Below are 18,057 nucleotides of genomic sequence, written 5' to 3'. Positions count from 1 at the left end.
TGGGCATGGTTAAAACTCAAGACAGCGTAAGCACAATTATTCCAGATATTACAGGTTCCGACAAGTAAAGAATTTTTATAGTCATGCCACAAATAAGCTATATATTGATTATTGACCATTTGTGACATGCTATAACGAGCAAAAATTTAAAAAAACTAATAGGTAGGTTTAAAATTAATAAATACAAATGTATTCTGGCAGTGAATGAGTTAATTATGCTTTCTATTTGCAAAACTCCTCAACCTTAACACAAAATAAGAAAAAAAGTGAATTTTTAAAAAATTTGCGGGATTTCCCGGGATAAGAAAAATTTCCCAGGTTAAAAAAACAACCGGGATCCCGGAATCCCGTTTCAGAAACCCTAGTGTCCATTATTTGGAGATATATGTTGGCAGATATACCACATAACCTTGTCATCATATACAATAGACCCCCCTATAAAATGGGTTCATATAGTTTGAATTCCTATATGATGGTGAAAAAATTGTGACCGTATTCATATAAACACGCTAAAAGAGACTCGTATAATTCAGTAAAACGTCATTGCCGACTCGTGTCGCGACAGGCTTGGTCGAATCTAGACCAATAGCAGATATTGTACAAACCATTGAGTTTAAACGAGCAGCGGACCTACTAAAAACCATTTATTATTTAATGTCCATAAAAATTATATTTATCTTAATGATGTCTCCAAAGTTCAGCAAAGTTTTCGCAGAAAAATAATTTATCAGGAAGCACGCAAGTGCCATTCGATGCACCGCTCCACGATGAAAACAAGCTTAAATAATGGCGTCGTCAAACGGTGCACACTCGGTAAGTAATCCTACAAGTTTTTGTTTATAGCATAGTTTATATGGATTAGTCCCAAAAAATTATACGTGGTTTGGAAATGTTGAGTCGAATTAGTCTAGAATCGATTAATTTTATGGAAGAAAACCTTTCAAACAGCTGTAGTCTGTAAACTGCATATGTGCTGGGCTGTGATTGGCTCATGTATTTAAGGGCTTGTAGAAAATGGATTTCATAAAAACTGGAACGTATCTACCGTGTTATAGGGGAATCGACTGTAGTGAAGAATATGATGGATTATGTAAACATCAAATTTGCGTTAGGAATGTGAATATACCAAAAAGTATACGTAGCATATATAATTAAAATACAGGTAACCTCCGTATAATATGGCACTTCTATAGCATGGATTCACTCTAACATGGTTTGGGAATTGGGTAAAACCCTCATACAACATGAAATGTAATAAAGGGTGCGTTCTTTTATATCTCCATGCGAGCATTCTAATTGTTTTTGTGACTACTTTGAATGCTCTTTCAACAAATAATCCATTTAATGGTTAAATTTTACAATTGGGACCCTTCTTTTGCCTCTAAAAGCTCAATTTAGAATTATAGATTCCTCCATCATGATACTATTGATAATGCGGGTGCCACCATATTTCTTTCACCGTTGTTCTTAAATGCCTACAAACAGCAGCGCACTCCTGTTGAAGAGCGATCACTATTAATGAACGCACCCAAAAACTATTACCAGTTAATGATGCTCAAGCTGAGATCATCATATAGGATGAATAATCCTCTGGTAAAATATTTACTTAAATAATAAGTAAGTATTTTACCAGAGGATTATTTACTTAATTAAATAATAAGTAAGTATTTTACCTATGAAAAAAAAAAATAATAATAAATCTGATTTAAATAAGGATTTAACAGCATGTTTTTTTAATTTTTGGAACCCAATCCCCCTTTTCACACTAGTTCTTTGTTTCGTATAACACAAATTCGCATAACACGGCAATTTTTTGGAATGTAACTCCCGTGTTAAACGGGGACTACCTGTATATACACAATATATTACTTATTTATCAGCTGTAAAAATCTTGTTTTAATTGAATCTCATTCAAATGTCAAGTTACTAGAGAGGTTGCGACTGAAGTTTTCATCTCTAAAACATTAACGTTAAATGTTGAGTGTAATCCTAAAGTTTGACAATGGCATTTGAAATGTTGAGCATGGAGAGTAGAAGTTTGGATGAAACATCTGCATTTTTCTGTGTTTTGAGTTAAAATTATGTATTTTATTAAAATAATGATTATTTAAGCATTTGTGAATAACATTGTAAAGAAACAGACGATTTTAATACAGAAATTATTTAATTATTCAATTTTTTTGCAAGTGATTTGAAGTGCCTATTGAATTTTTATATATTTGTGTTCATAATACCTTATAATAATTCTGTAGAAGTAGGTTCGTTCTTTCACAGCATCTTCTACCATCAATAGCATAATACGTTTGTAGATTTCTAAAAATAACTTTCTGAGCTGCTTTCAGATTTATATAAATCACTACTTCCCTCAACAAAAGTATGTCATGAGAACAAGCAAAACACATTGAAATTGTCTTACTATTATATCATACAGGAGGAGACACGATGCTAATTAAAGTCAAAAATAATTATTTAGTATTATTAAACATCCTCTAAATATTTTTCAATAGTTTAATTTGTTTATTTATATATGCTGGTAATCTTCGTCGTTCTTAAACGTTTCTGCCATTTTTCAACAATATCCAATGAATCAGTGTGCGACATGAACATGTGGCACAACGTGTTTTACTTGGAGTTCAAATGTCAAACATGTACTTCTGTTTGCCATACAAGTTTAAAGTTTGAACTTCAGCCTCAACTCCCTACTAAGGTGATTTGCTATCCACTTCAAGGGGTGGTAAATATATTCAGAATTTTTAATTTATAATGTCATTTATGATCTAAGCAACTAATAAAAATCAATTCAGGGTTATCAAGTATGTTTTTGAACAATTTTGCTTTTTTCAGTAACTGATTTATTAAGAATTACATTTTAGCCACATAAAGCTCTTAAAACAGTTATGACAACAGAGTTTGTTTGGTGAAAGTTCAAAGATCATGCTATGAAGGCAATTTGCCAACCAGTTTAAAGTGTGGAAGATATTCGGTATTCTCAAATTTATGATCTTAAGTTTCTTTTTCATTACTACTATACTACGGTTCTTATTGAATGAATGAATAACTTCAGAAAAGTTTATAGTTTTTTGGTATCATAAGCTTAATTACAACAAGAAGATAGAAGTATAACATCAATATGTATAACAATAAATGTTGATTGACAACTTAACCAGGCTAAACTTCTCTAACAGATAAAGAATATTGTTCCAATTCTCATACCCACCCTTCTCCCCTATTCCAATTTTAAGTCAGTCTTTATTTGATGCCTATGGTCAAAATTTGTCATCTAAAAGAGAATTTGAACCAATTCTTTGTTTTTATTTTAAAATATTTCGTATGTAATTAATTCTTTTGGAATATTGAAGGCATGACAGTGTGTTTTCATAAGATTGGTTATGGACGATGGCATCCATTATTTAGAGGTAAATATAATAGATGTCCTATTTGAAGGGCCCGAGGATTGTAAAAATGTCTTTCAAGTAGAGGTATCTGTTTTTTGGAAGTGCCCATTAATGTAGGTTTTACTGTATTTATTTATTTTAAAATAAAATAAAATTAATAAAGCTTCAAGAAATGTAGTAATATTTTGTATTATTATAATTACAAAAATAACAATTTAATGAAATAAATTTAATAATGATCAGAAGTAATCTTAAGTGCAAAAATAAACTATAGGTAAAGTAGAAATTATTACAGATTAATATTTTTTATATTCTTAGTTGATAAATTCTTGAAGATTAAGATATATGAAAGATTGAAAAAAAAAAAAGAAAAATTTTCAAATATTTATTAACCTGCATGTTTTCATCATATTTATCAGGATCAAAATCTGAATCAAAGTCCAAATCTTCAAAAGCCATTTTTGAGTTTCCAGTAATCTCTTTTAATTTCTCTAATTTTTCTTCAATTTCTTTACGTTTAAGAGCTTTCAAACGCATTAATTCTTCTTTTTTCTTAAGTTTTTCCTAAAATTTATTTAAATTTGTTATTAATTTAATTCACAGTTAACTGAAAATAATTTTAATTGAATGAAAAATTCAAAAATATGAAAAGTAAAATATTCTATAAATATTGTATAAAAATATATTTACATAAATTATGTTTAGAAATATTAATAGAACATTGTAAATATATCATATTATAAAGTAACTTTTGTATATGTACAGTACATTTACATTAGTGAGTTTACATGACAATTTTGGAAAATTATCTTTTAGTTTCAATAATTAATAAATTAAAATTTCTATGACATTAACATAAATTTGAATTCTGAAAAGCCAAAAGAGAAAATAATAAAATTTTTAGTCTTTGTTTTAAAATAATTTCATTTTGAGAAGTAAATACTATATATTAGAAAAACAGGTAATTTTTCAGCATAAGACATTTTATACCATTTCCATTTCAAATTCCAATTTTAGAATTTTGTAAATTAAACAAAGATTATAACAATCTTTCAAAGATTTAGACATTTAAACTAAATCCAAGTTGTGTTTATATGTATATATAATGCAAATGAATTACTGAAAAAGAAATCCTAAACTTAAATTCTTTGATACTAACAATAAGAAAAACTGAAATTCTTTAATATTGTTTTCAAAATAAAAAAGTTGTATTGTAACTCTAATATACATACTCATATATTAATATGTTGGCTGCTATTTGCACCATTGATGGTCAAATCATTGCTTTGTCTAGGTGCTTTAGATTCAGATGCATGGGCTAAAATTTAACTTTAAGACAAGTCATGAAATATAAACTTTACTAAGGCCAAGAGTAAATGTTTCTTATGAAGTGACTGGCACCAGAGAAAAAATTAATGGCTGTTTTAGCCTGCTACATACTAGACAACTACTCCTATATGTTTCTTTTCTATACATTTATTGTAGTAATTTTGCAGTTGTTACTAAAATGTATTTTTAAAAATTTGTAAATATTTTGCATAAAATAAAACTTTTATTTTAAATTACTTTCTTTCAAAGAGCAAAAATAAAAGTTCTGAAAAAAATACTAAAACATTTACAAACTGAAAGTTTTGAAACTGAACCTGAAACTTTTAAACATAGAACAAACTACACATATTGTTGAACCAAAATATGCATGGAAAACTATAGTAGTTTTAAAATCATTTTTGTGTCAGATACTCATGACACAAATGGTACAGAAAGAAACCATTTCAATTATAGTGCCATTTAACCCATCTGTGACAATGAAGTTTGCAGGAAAAAATTTAAAAGATCATCAATCTAAATATGTTTATTATCTAAAACAAAATTTTTGTTTTTCATTTTCAATTACTTACTACAAATCAAAGTTGAGTTTTGGCACCATGAGGCATCAACTGTCAAAGCATACTGCCAGCTATGTTAAATACAGTTAAACTTCTCCAACTCAAATGTCTGTAACTTGAGTATTAACTCAAAGAAAACGAAACACTTGGTAGATCTCAATCAGCATAGGGATTTAGTGTCTCCAACTTGAATTTTCTCCAAGTCAAAGTTTTTCATGGTCCCCTGACACTGATTTATGTTACTTTCAACTTCCCTGACTTAAATTTTAATATATGTTCTATCCAAAATGATCCTAATTATTGGATTCCATGAAATTTTCAGACAGTTAGAGGTATCTACTCTCCAACACCAATTTTTAGATAATGTTCCAGTTCAAAGTGAAACTTCCTCTTGCTTTATCTTAACAAGATGTATAGTACCTGCAAAACTGTTCGATTCCATTAGTTACACTAAACATTTTGCTGAAAGTTATTACATGGGCTGTTTAAAACAAAAAAAGCTATCAAAGATTACTTATCAAAGATTCCTTACTGAATAGATTTGTATTTTTACCTGTGGTAAAAATACAAATCTATTCAGAATGGGTATTTTTTACTCTATTGTTCTCTAACTTTTTTCCTGCCCCTTGGAGCTTCAAGTTAGGGAAGTTTTACTGTATTCAAGAAACTGCAATACTTTTACTGGTTGCTACATCTTTGATAATAGTAAGAAAGCACATAATAATAATTTTTTATTTTTATTTATTTGTTTATATTTGATAATGTATAATTTCCTAAAGTTAAAGTTTATTGTTTACTAAAATATTTGAGCATCTACTAAAAAGCACAAGCATATCTTTCTTCAGTAAAATTTATTTCAATAAAGTAATATTTTTTGTTTCAATCTATAATCATCTTCAAGGCTATAAATATAGAAACATAAAGCCTAAATTTTGTCAAAAACATTAGTTTTTGTGCAATAGTACTAAAGTGTGTTTGTAATTTCAGTTTTTAAACAAGAATGTTTTCCTTTGATTAGTCAAAATTTTAAAACTAATGACATTAGTAATTATACTTACATTCTGAATGCATTTAATTTAGTGTTAATCACTAAAAATACAGTATTAAAAACAATAAAATTTACTGTTTTAATAACACCAGTAATATCATTTCAATGCAGAAATTTATTAGTTTAAAGTATATTAATATTGGTTATGGACAATGGCATCCGTTATTTAAAGGTAAATATAATAGATGTCCTATTTGAAGGGCCTGGAGCATCAAAGTGATTCTGTCTCAGAGACAGTCTTGTCCCAAATATGATTTTGCCATTTTACTTATTTAGTTTACAATTTTTAAACAACAATTAGACTGCTATGTTAATAATTTATAAATATCTTTCCACATATATTTAGATTAAATTTAATTTTTTGCAAATTTCAAAATTTGTCTGTATTATTATATAAATATTCAAATAGTTGCATTTGAAGATTCATCAAACTTCTAATTAATCTGCTTAGATTAGATAGCTAATAACTAAGCTAATTTCAATGCCATATAATTACAAACAAACATATCACTAAGAACAGATACTGAGATGAATATTATTTTACAAAATTCAATTAAATGCAATAGAAAAAAAAAAATATATATATATAGGCCTATATATTTTGTATATATATGTATATATTTCGACTGTGTTAAACTATTAAATTTGGCACGTAAACTATGAAAAGCAGATCGATGTCTTTCAACTGTAGATNGCTTCGCGTTGAATTTTCGTCGATGTTAAGCCTAACGAAGACTATTGTATCGTTAAAAATTATTTTTTTATTTTGTACAAACAAAATAAATATATTGAAAAATATAAAAACAATAAAAAATTATACTTCAGAAGTTAATTTAGTATGAAAAATGTAAAATATTTGAGTTGCCCAAGACATAGCCAAAGATTGCAGCGCCACAGCACTGGCGAAAATTTAAATTTGTCGACTGGAATTCCTTCGGATAACCGACCTTCGGATAAACGACGTTCTACTGTAATAAATTATATAAACAACAATCTAGTATTCAATGTTTAGTATTATGTAACAATATTGATATTTTATTATTAAATATTCAAATTTTAAATAACACTGTTTAAGGATGTTCAAATTTCTTCTGAAAATGATTAAATCATTATATATATATACATACACATACATAATTTGTAATTTTTTCACATGTAATAATTGAAGAAATAAAATATAATACAGTACAAAACTCCATTTCACAACTTTAATATATTTTGATTTCAATGCATGACAAAAATTATAAATCATAATCATTTTTTATTACATATAGGCTAATCTAAAATTTCATTGTAGTAATAAATAATTGTCATTTTCTAGACCATCAAGTTACAAAATTGAAAACATTTCAAAATTATGACAAAATTAAAATACTAATGATATCTAAAATTAAAGAACTATTTTTTTTCTACGTTCATTTTCCAAAATTAACTTAAAATGTACACAAAATATATAAATTAAAGATATATCTGCAAGTATTTTTGATAGAATTATTGTTTCATCTTCCTCAGGAAAAGAGAACAAATTGCCAGAAGATGAAGTTGTAATGTTAATGATAGTTAGCACTACATTACTTTCATCCTTTTCAATTTATAATAATTTACTGAACAAAATAACCCAAATTTTGTCTTAAATATTAAATAATATATTCAAATATCATGATGGATGCTATATTCACCTGCAAATATTAGATTTATTTTAAGATTTTTTTATTAGTAAAGCAACAGGAGTATTTTACTTTTTTATAGATTAGTATTTGTCAGTGGTGTGCTGTGACATTTGATGATAGGAAAGCTGTGCTTCTGTAAGAAGCCAACTTCCAGGGGCAATCAGTCAGCGATGGTCTAGAGTCCATTTTTATTCGTTTGTTCGATAAGCCAGTAAAAACCATAGACTTCTCTAAATGCATTTTTAATTAATAGATTATCTAATGCACTTAATAAATAAGCAAGTTCAATATAATTAACTCTGTTATATTAGATTTAATAGATTCTATGCCCTCTAAATGCCAATTCTTGCTTTGATAACATCTACTAATTTAATTATAATATATCTATTAGCCATAACTATCTTGTTATAATTTTCAATATTTATTTTTATATTGTGTACTAATGTTAAATGCTATTCTATTTTGATTTCCAAATTGCTTCAATTTTACAAAAGAATCGATGCAAGATTTACGATTTTCGTGTCTTTTGCAGCTTTACTAAAATTATTTAAATCGTCAAAGCCATTCTTATTCCACACACTAATTTCATTTGAAAATAATAGGCAAGGCCAAGAAAACAATTTTTGCATTTTTATGCATCCACAAAGCCATTTTATATCTTCATAAATTTTNATGCACTTAATAAATAAGCAAGTTCAATATAATTAACTCTGTTATATTAGATTTAATAGATTCTATGCCCTCTAAATGCCAATTCTTGCTTTGATAACATCTACTAATTTAATTATAATATATCTATTAGCCATAACTATCTTGTTATAATTTTCAATATTTATTTTTATATTGTGTACTAATGTTAAATGCTATTCTATTTTGATTTCCAAATTGCTTCAATTTTACAAAAGAATCGATGCAAGATTTACGATTTTCGTGTCTTTTGCAGCTTTACTAAAATTATTTAAATCGTCAAAGCCATTCTTATTCCACACACTAATTTCATTTGAAAATAATAGGCAAGGCCAAGAAAACAATTTTTGCATTTTTATGCATCCACAAAGCCATTTTATATCTTCATAAATTTTATTGTGAAAATGTCGAACAAATTTTTTTGTTGACGTATTTATACTTAATTTAGGCATTGGTCTTTCTCTTTTAATAATGTTTTCTTTTTTCATTATATGGTCTCGAGCCAAAACTTTTTAAAAATAAATTTTCAATATCACAATTACATTATAAGGCTAGGACTCCACTACCGTAAAAACAACGTAAAAACCCCTCGACGTAAAAGCTTTTAACCACGTGACCCTGATATCTTACGCTTGAGCAGGCCGTAAAACCAGCGTAAAAGCGAGTTGAGCTATGTTCAACTTTCGACAGGATTACGACCGTAAAACGGTACCTTCAACCAATCAGAAGTCAGTGGAACTACGTCATCGCAACACGAAGCTAAAATGGCGGAAAACGAGCTTTTGTGTACGTGCCCTCGTGGCTACTGTAGAATAGATCCAGAAAGATATATCGAAAACATCCGAAAGTATTCGTGTATCTACGACAAGAGGTAACTCGATTATAATAATGGATATCAAAGGAAATCCTTCAATTTAGAGGCGTATATAATAAAAAAGCTAAGCTTATAAGTGCTGTATATTATCTTAATAATACGATAATAAAAGTTAGTATATGAAAGTAACGATATTATTTTTACTACATTTGTAATTATAGTACAGAAAATACTCGTAGAATATAATCGTTGTCTTTATATCGATATATCACGTAAACAACCATCTTCCGTTTCTACCAATTCACGTGCGAAGAAGTATTTACTTTCGACACTTGGAGCAGCACCGTCGCCGTAAAAACTTCGCGCTAGCCGGACCTCCACCGTAATCCGAGCGCAAACGCAAATAGGTCACGTGATTAAAAGCTTTTACGGCGAGGGGATTTTACGCCGTTTTTACGGTAGTGGAGTCCTAGCCTAAATCACTAGGCATAATATAAGGGCTAAAATTAAAAATAAAATTATAAAAACTTACTTGTTAAAATAAAATGTGTGATCGATATACAATTATACATACCTGGTACAAAATATTCAATTGTATGAATATACTTTTAAAGAAAATTATAATTAAATAAAGTTTTGTGAAGAAACGTACATAAAAATAACATAAAATATTCTTTACTTTTTAAATATTAAAACAATCCACTTAGTTAAAATTGCTCCCTACCAGTGGCTCATGAATGGAATCAGAGACAGTCTTGGTATGTGTGCAGTGCGTGCATGCATGCTAAATCCCGAGGGTGCCGATACTGGTTAATGTCAAATGCCTCTTTTGTCGCATCACTAGTTTACCTCAAAGGATGCGACAGGGTTGTTGTAAATTTTAAACGTTTCTCACCTTAGATGTAAAAATATACATATGTTAAACTTAATAGTCATTTGTTTTCTAATTCATTTTAGGAACAGGTGTCCACGGAAATTTCCAAAATATACTTTTCGGTCACTCTCATTGAACTGGAAAAATTTCTGTCTTTATTACATCTAATATTACGAAGAAATCAGTCCACACTGTACTCAGTTAAGCTTTTGTTTAAGTAAAATTCCAGCTCTTTCAGTAGGGTTTTATTTGTGTCCCCAATTCCCTAATCGCTTAATTATTTAACTACTACTTAAGTAGAAATAAGTTGAAACCGTTTACTTTATACATGAATATTTGTAGTCTTGGGAAAAAAAGTGGAAAGACAAATTTTTATGACAACGGATATACAAATCGTAAATTTAAGGAAAATAAATTCTAGAGCTTTTTCTGTACCTCGTGCATCTCATTCATTAAATTTAGTTGTAAATTATGCTACCAAAGTAACAGTTAATTTTTTAACATTGTACAAGAATTGTACACGATTTTTCTGCATTCCCTTATAGATGGGACATACAAAATCGTAATATCACCGGTTTAACATTGAAATCCGTAAGTAATATAAAATGAGAGAGTGGAATAAAAATATCAAATATTTTAATGGATTTTTTTAAACTCCTATCAACTAACAGAACTATCATAAAAACATCATACCAATAAATTATTATCGTTCGGGTTAAGTTATAAATCTACTCATGATTCACATAATCGGGTGAGGGCGGCCAAATATTTAGTGGGCAGGCGGCTAATAGCCCAGAACTGGTCATGGATAGAACTGGATGCTGTATACGTGTAGCATCCATCCAAGGTCCTAGGCTTCCACCAGCTAAACCGGGTGAGGTTGGTGATCTGTAAAGTGCGTGTGCAAATCTGGCTGTTTGGAAGTTGACAATACAGCGCTTCCACTCCACCACTAATATTCAAATATACAATAGCAATCTTATCTTTTTTTTTTTCACATGTAGTATAGAAATTTGTAATAAGATACATAATGCAGTTATAATAAAACATTGTGCGATTATTTTCATATAATTAAAATTAATATGTATTTATTTTTTTGAAAATACAAGGGAAGTGGCACTTCCACCACTTCCAATGACGGCACACCACTGGTATTTGTAAGTGAAAAACTTTATGAATAGTTAAATTTACTTAATAATAAAAAAAACTATTATATTTTAAACTTACAAACTCTGGATCAGGTTCTTCAAATCTAAAATTAAATTTATGTTCAAATGTTTCTTGTTGATCAAGTATTTTTTCATCTTCACTAAGATTTTCTTCGTCTTCCATATTAGGATCATCAATTAATGATGTTTTTAAATCACCTTTATCCATATATTTTTTATTTAATAAAAAGTCTTTCAAAAATACTTCATCTGAATTTAAATCAGGATTATTCCAATAATTATGAAGAAATTTCTGTGAAATAAAAAACAATGTTATAATAAATTTAAAATTTGATTGAATTAAAATGTATTAAAAATGCTTTCTCAACTGTTTTAACCTTCATACACTAAACATTCTTCATTACTAAATCTCATTTAACATACAAAAATAACAATTATATTTTATAAATAAAATAATAATTTTAAAATAGTAGTTTTTGAGCATTTTCAACCAAAACAATGATGTTCCAATTTGTTTCACTGTTTTATTATTGTGCACAACTCAAGTTTCTCATATTGATTTGTAAATACAATGGTCCGAAGCCTATGGGGTTATACCCAATACCAAATGTTATAAACATGCAAATAATAAAATATATTTTAGTGTTATTATTTTTTTAACTTTCAACTCAGGAACTAAGATGTTGTCTTACAGAGCAGTTCTTTATTGAAAATAATTTAATTTAATTCATAAGTTTTACAAAAAAAATAAAAGGCACTTCTCTGCAATATGCATTTTTGGATATAATGCCCTTCATTGTGTATTTAGTGCCTATAAAATACACAATAGAATTACAATCTAAAATTTTTCTAAAACCCTAAATTAAAACTAAAATTACACTTTAGCAAATTTATATAACCATATTTTGGATTATCTTCAGCAAATTTAGGCATTTATAATTACAGAAAATCTTCCTTTTAACTAAATATGTCATCGGGCTGCAATTTGAAAAAAAACTGTAGACATATAAATTACTTTTTGTGTTGAATACAACATTATCTTAGTACCCACCCAAGATAAAATAGAAAATAAAATGAAAAGAAAGGAAATAAAAATAATGTAGGATAAAAAAATTTAGTAGTAGTAGTAGTTTATTCTAACACAAATTATTATATTGCTGAAACAAAACCAAAGTTAAAAGTACAGTTAAAAGAACATCTTACATATTTAAAATACAATATACCAATGTATTTTTTACAATCATTACACAAGCAATGGTGATAAAATATAGCATGTCAAAAAAGTTTCTTTCCTTACATTGCTGAGTAAAAACTGAATATTTTTATGCAAATCAACTAACTGGCATAAGGACAGAAAAAGTACAAAGCAAAGAAACTATAGATGATCAATATATTAAAATAACTTTCTAACCTCAATAAATTTAGAAAGGATTAATTTTTTAATTTGCAAATGTAGATTCCTATGTCAAAGAAAGAATCACATCCTGTAAAAAATTGCATAAATGCTGTATAAGAAAATAAATTTACTAACATTTTAAAAAATTATACTAAGGTATAGTAGAAGTAGAATCTAATATTGGCTTTAAGATTTTGAACTAACCAAAATTATTTTATGCAGATAGGTAGAAATAGGCTATCACAAAAGAAAAAGTTATTCAACTAACAAAATTACATTAATGTACAAAAAATACATCAGTTAAATAGTGTTCATATGAACACTATTATAAATAATGTGAAAAAGAACCTTTCCCAAGGAACCTAAAAAGAAAAAGAACTTCTTCCAAACTTAAGGAAATATATAAATATAAATATATAAAGCCAATTTAAATTAGCTTTATTACAGCATTACTTAAGGAACTGTGTCAATTTACCAATCTCTTGATGGCAATGAAAACTTCAGTTTACAGAAAAATGCTACAAGAAGCAAAGAAAAATCCATTTTTATCAGCTCCAAAATTAAATAATATTTTACCAACAAATACATGTATGAATCAAACAATCAGAAATCAATTGCATAATTTTGTCATGCTAGAAACTATGCTAACAAGTTTGTTATGCTAGAAAAAAGCTGCTGCTTTTAAAGGTGCATGTGAAGTAATGCTTAGCATCGGCAAAGTAATATCAAAACTTCACTGTGAATTACTGAAAACAAGTTTTGTATTCAAATAAGATCAAAGTGAATCTTTTCTTGAACCAAATAAAATTTTCAGAGTTTGGAGGCACATGGGAGAAGCCTTGAAAAATCATGTCAAAATTATATAATAAACATGGAGGGAGTAGCAAAATGATTTGGGACTGTATGTCTTGGTGAAGTATAGGAAATCTTGAATTTATCAATACAGTAGAGCATTGTTTATCCGAAAGCTGGTCAACCAAAAGCGTTCCAGTTGGCAAATTTAAATTTCCGCTAGCGCTGTGGCGCTGCAACCTTTGGCTATGTCTTAGGCTATTCCAATATTTTTTTGTTGGTGTGTGTGTGTTTTAGCTGGCAGCACTGGCACTTTTGTATAGTGTTTTTCTGAGGACTGTGTGTCGTGCTGAATTGAACGTTTTTGATACTAGATTAACTTCTAAAGTTTTTTTTTTTGTTTTTATATTTTTCAATATATTTATGTTGTTTGTAGAAAATAAAGAAATAATTTTTAATGATACAATAGCCATGATTATTATTATAAAAATTTTCGTTAGGCTTAACATCAACAAAAATTCAACACGAAGCGACACACAATGAAGAAAAATTTCAATATGGGATACGTTAATATATTTTTTCGTACATAATTGGTTATCCAAACAATCCCAGTCCCAATTGATTCAGATAAACAATGCTCTACTGTAGTATCATAAAGAAAGAACTCTGCCGTGAGATCATGGAGAAGCATATTCCTCCAATTCATAAACTGCATCCTGGAAAGAAATATATTTTTAACAAGAGAGTAATCACAAGCACTCACTAAGATTATTACATCTGGCTCCAAAGAAAGAAGATAAAGGGTAAGAAAGAATGGTCCAAAATTTATAACAATGTAACTGCAAGACTTATAGAATACATGCCAATAAGAGTTAATGCAGTCCTTAAAACCAAAGAGGTTTCATAAAGTACAGTAGAGCATCAATTATCCGACCCCCGATTAACCGTCACCTCAGTTAACCGACCACGTTCTAGTCGGCAAATTCAAATGTCCGCTAGTGATGTGGTGCTACAATATTTGGCTATGTCTTGGCTACTTTAATATTATTTTTGTGTGTTTTAGCTGGCAACACTGGATCGACTATGAAAGGGAGCCAGTATTTAAATGAGGCTTAATTTTCTAATTTTTAATGATACAATAGCGACGATTATTATTTTAAAAAAAATTTGATAGGCTTAACATGGAGGAAAATTCAACGCGAAGTAGGTTAATAGCAATATACTAATATATTAATATAGTAATTACACGGGATATAATAATATACTACACTAATAATGGATTTTTTCATACTTTTCGGTTATTCGTCTTTTCAATTATCCGACCAACCCCACTCCCAAATTGAGTCGGATAATCGATGCTCTACTGTAGATATTAATCTGTAGTATTTTGTCTCAAACTCTGAAACAAGAGAAAAACATCAGAGGGTGATTCTTTTTTGAGATATAATTTTTTTGTTTGTTACTAAAAAGCTTAGCCTAATTTAATTCACGAAGTGTTAGAAAACTATATATCAATGTAATTTATTACTATTTTTAATCTTTAAATTTTGCTTATAAACATCTAAAGCATTGCAGGAAAACCTAAAAAATGATTTTCTTCCTGTGGTTTCTTTGATTGTACACTACTATAAAAATATTCAATAAAATTTATTTATTTATTGTTTAGAATTAAAAAAATTCAAGGGTTTTAAAACAGAAACATTGCAAGGACAAGAAATATTTTTTGACATATTGTAGAAGAAAATAATGTAAGAATTTTAAGCTACAAAAAAGATAACTCATTGCAAGAAATTTAAGAAAAGATATTTTATAACCAAAACAAAAATAATTTAAATAAAAATATCATATGCTCAGTATAAAAATATGGAACAATTTCTTGTAAATCAAAAGATGGTATGATATGCATAGTGTAATATTATAATAATTCTTGAATAATATTGAATTATTGTTGAAAATGTTTGTGATGACATGGAAACATACCATCAGAGGAAAAAACCATAAGTATAGTTTTTTTACAAAAATCCAAAATTTCTTAAAAGCAAGCTGAAATATTCTTTGAACTGTTCATATTAAACCTTAAAGATAAATAATTTCTACATACAAAAAAGGAAAGGTTTTGATGCCAAATTGGGTATTTAATTCTATGTTGATAAGAATTTTCCTGATTGATGAATTTATGTTGGTAGTGTTTTGTCTCTGTTTTATATTCCATGTGATCTTTAATTTTACAAATTTTGTTAAAAATTAATTAAATTATTATAGATTTATTCCACAATTTTGGTTTCATATAACCAGTATGCAAAGTCAGTACAGGTAATTCTCTGACCAATTATGACATTATTCTGACTTATTAATGTCTCTGCATTTTCCCTTTCCATTATGTAATATTTGGCCAAGTCTATTTAAGCCCATTTTGCACACAATTATATAATTTCTTTTATTAAAGAACACTTTATTCACTTATAAAAAATGAAAAACTTCACGTAAAATCAATTATGTAATTAGCTACATCATTTCTATATCATATAAAATAATTTTGTGATTTAATTTAAATTAATTCATACATTTTATTTAAATAAGAAAAACACTTGCATTGCATTGTAAAATAGAATTTTCTCAAAGTGAGGAGGCAGTAAATTCAAAATAATTTAAACAGAAAAAAATTGTGCACTCCGTGAGAGGGAAAAATACCTTATCACGTGCTATTTTTGGTTCAGCACAGACTCATTCAAGGTCATTACATTTCTTCCTATCTCTTCCTGAAACTGATTGAGCAGTGGAATTTTGGCAGGAAAGCAGATCATTGTCGATGGTGTTTTTAAAAAATCTGATTTTAACTCTATGGCAATATTTCGTTATACTTGTGAAATTCCGCACGTCATCTGAAGATGGAAATTTGCAGTTAGAGAGAAGACACATAGATCATCAATCTGTCAAAAAATTGGTAGGATCATCTCCATGTACTGTATATGGCCAGCAGAGAAGAATACAACAAATAAAAACACAAATTGTGTGAGGTCCACCATGCTAGTTCAAAATATCCTGTACATAATATCATTAAGCTGACTGACAGTTCTTTGCCTCCCATGGCATCAACTGACTGCAATGAGTTAACCAAATGTCATGTAAGTCAAAAAAATTGGAAGGTTGTGTACAGGATATAATCACAATTGTTTAAGACATAAATCTGTCTGTGTGTTATTAGAGGAAGAATAAGATTTAAACAAACATCATCTTGCTGGTTATCACATTCCAAGTCAATATCTATCAGTTTAGGTGGCACCACATGAAAAATATTTGCATCGGAGTTGATGTGCTCAGTTTTCTTACACTTTATATGATCTGCATCATTCAGCATTAGTAATTTTGGGCTTTTTTTATTCCTTTTAAATTTTTCTTTCCAATGATTTGAACAGAAATGTAAGAAATGTATATTTCTTTTGAAATTCTTTGACATTATGAAAATTTTCTTTGACTTGCACAGTTATTGGCTTGTAAGTTTACAAATTCTATTTTATTAGTAATTATTGCTAAATAATATTGTAGATCTTGTCATTCTGTGCAAATCTAAACCAATTTCAAAATCCTATCTCTTTGTCATCCAAAATTTCACTGCCCAAACACTGCACTGCCATTTTTGGTGTTCACACACAACCACTATGCCCTACTCTCTACCATTTTAATTACAGATATAAACCTTCCATTCAACAAAATTTAAATTATTAGATTATTATTTATAGTTTATGAGATAAATGGCAAGATTTGTTGCACTTATGTTTGGTCACTTCAATTTTTGTACACCTATGCTGAACCAAATTTAAAGGTGTGTTCAAATCAAAAAGAAGAGAGAGAAACAAACAGGTTCCATCATATTTGCACATTCCCTGACTTTTTCCATTAAAAATCTTATTCTCTAACTCTTCCTGATTTTCCTTGACTTTCCAGGTCTGCACAGACCCTGAGTATGTAAACACTTAAATTTTCTGAAGACAATTCACAATATGAATATATAAATTTGTTTATGTTTTAATTTAGGGTTTTAGAAAAATTTTAGATTGTAATTCTATCATGTATTTTATAGGCACTAAATGCACAAGCTACTAATGATAGACATTCTATACAAAATGCATATTGAAGAAAAAGTGCCTTAAATTATAATCTGTTTTGTAAAACTTATAAATTAAATTAAACTATTTTCAATAAAGAACTGATCTTTACGAAATCTTAGTTCCTGAGTTGAAAGTTAAAAGAAAACATTAAAAATGTTGAACCAACAGGACAATATTATTAGTTAAAATTAATTAATAAGATAAACTATACAGGGCC

The 18,057-nt window shown here is 28.3% G+C and overlaps 1 protein-coding gene across 1 annotated transcript in view; it reads right to left on the bottom strand.

Moving 5' to 3' along the window:
* The window catches only part of LOC111626345 (protein KRI1 homolog), a 47,760-nt gene that overhangs the window by 12,403 nt on the left and 17,300 nt on the right, over positions 1-18,057 (bottom strand). Inside the window, exons 7-8 of the mRNA XM_023369719.1 lie at positions 11,602-11,835; positions 3,789-3,953 (exon numbers count right to left, since the gene is read on the bottom strand). Of these exons, the coding sequence (XP_023225487.1) occupies positions 3,789-3,953; positions 11,602-11,835 (399 nt within the window). The remainder of the gene's footprint in view (positions 1-3,788; positions 3,954-11,601; positions 11,836-18,057) is intronic.

Source organism: Centruroides sculpturatus, unplaced genomic scaffold (genome assembly GCF_000671375.1).
Source record: "Centruroides sculpturatus isolate CEXI.00-Female unplaced genomic scaffold, Cexi_2.0 scaffold93, whole genome shotgun sequence".
NCBI lineage: Eukaryota > Metazoa > Arthropoda > Arachnida > Scorpiones > Buthidae > Centruroides > Centruroides sculpturatus.
This window is presented reverse-complemented; position numbering and strand designations above follow the sequence as displayed.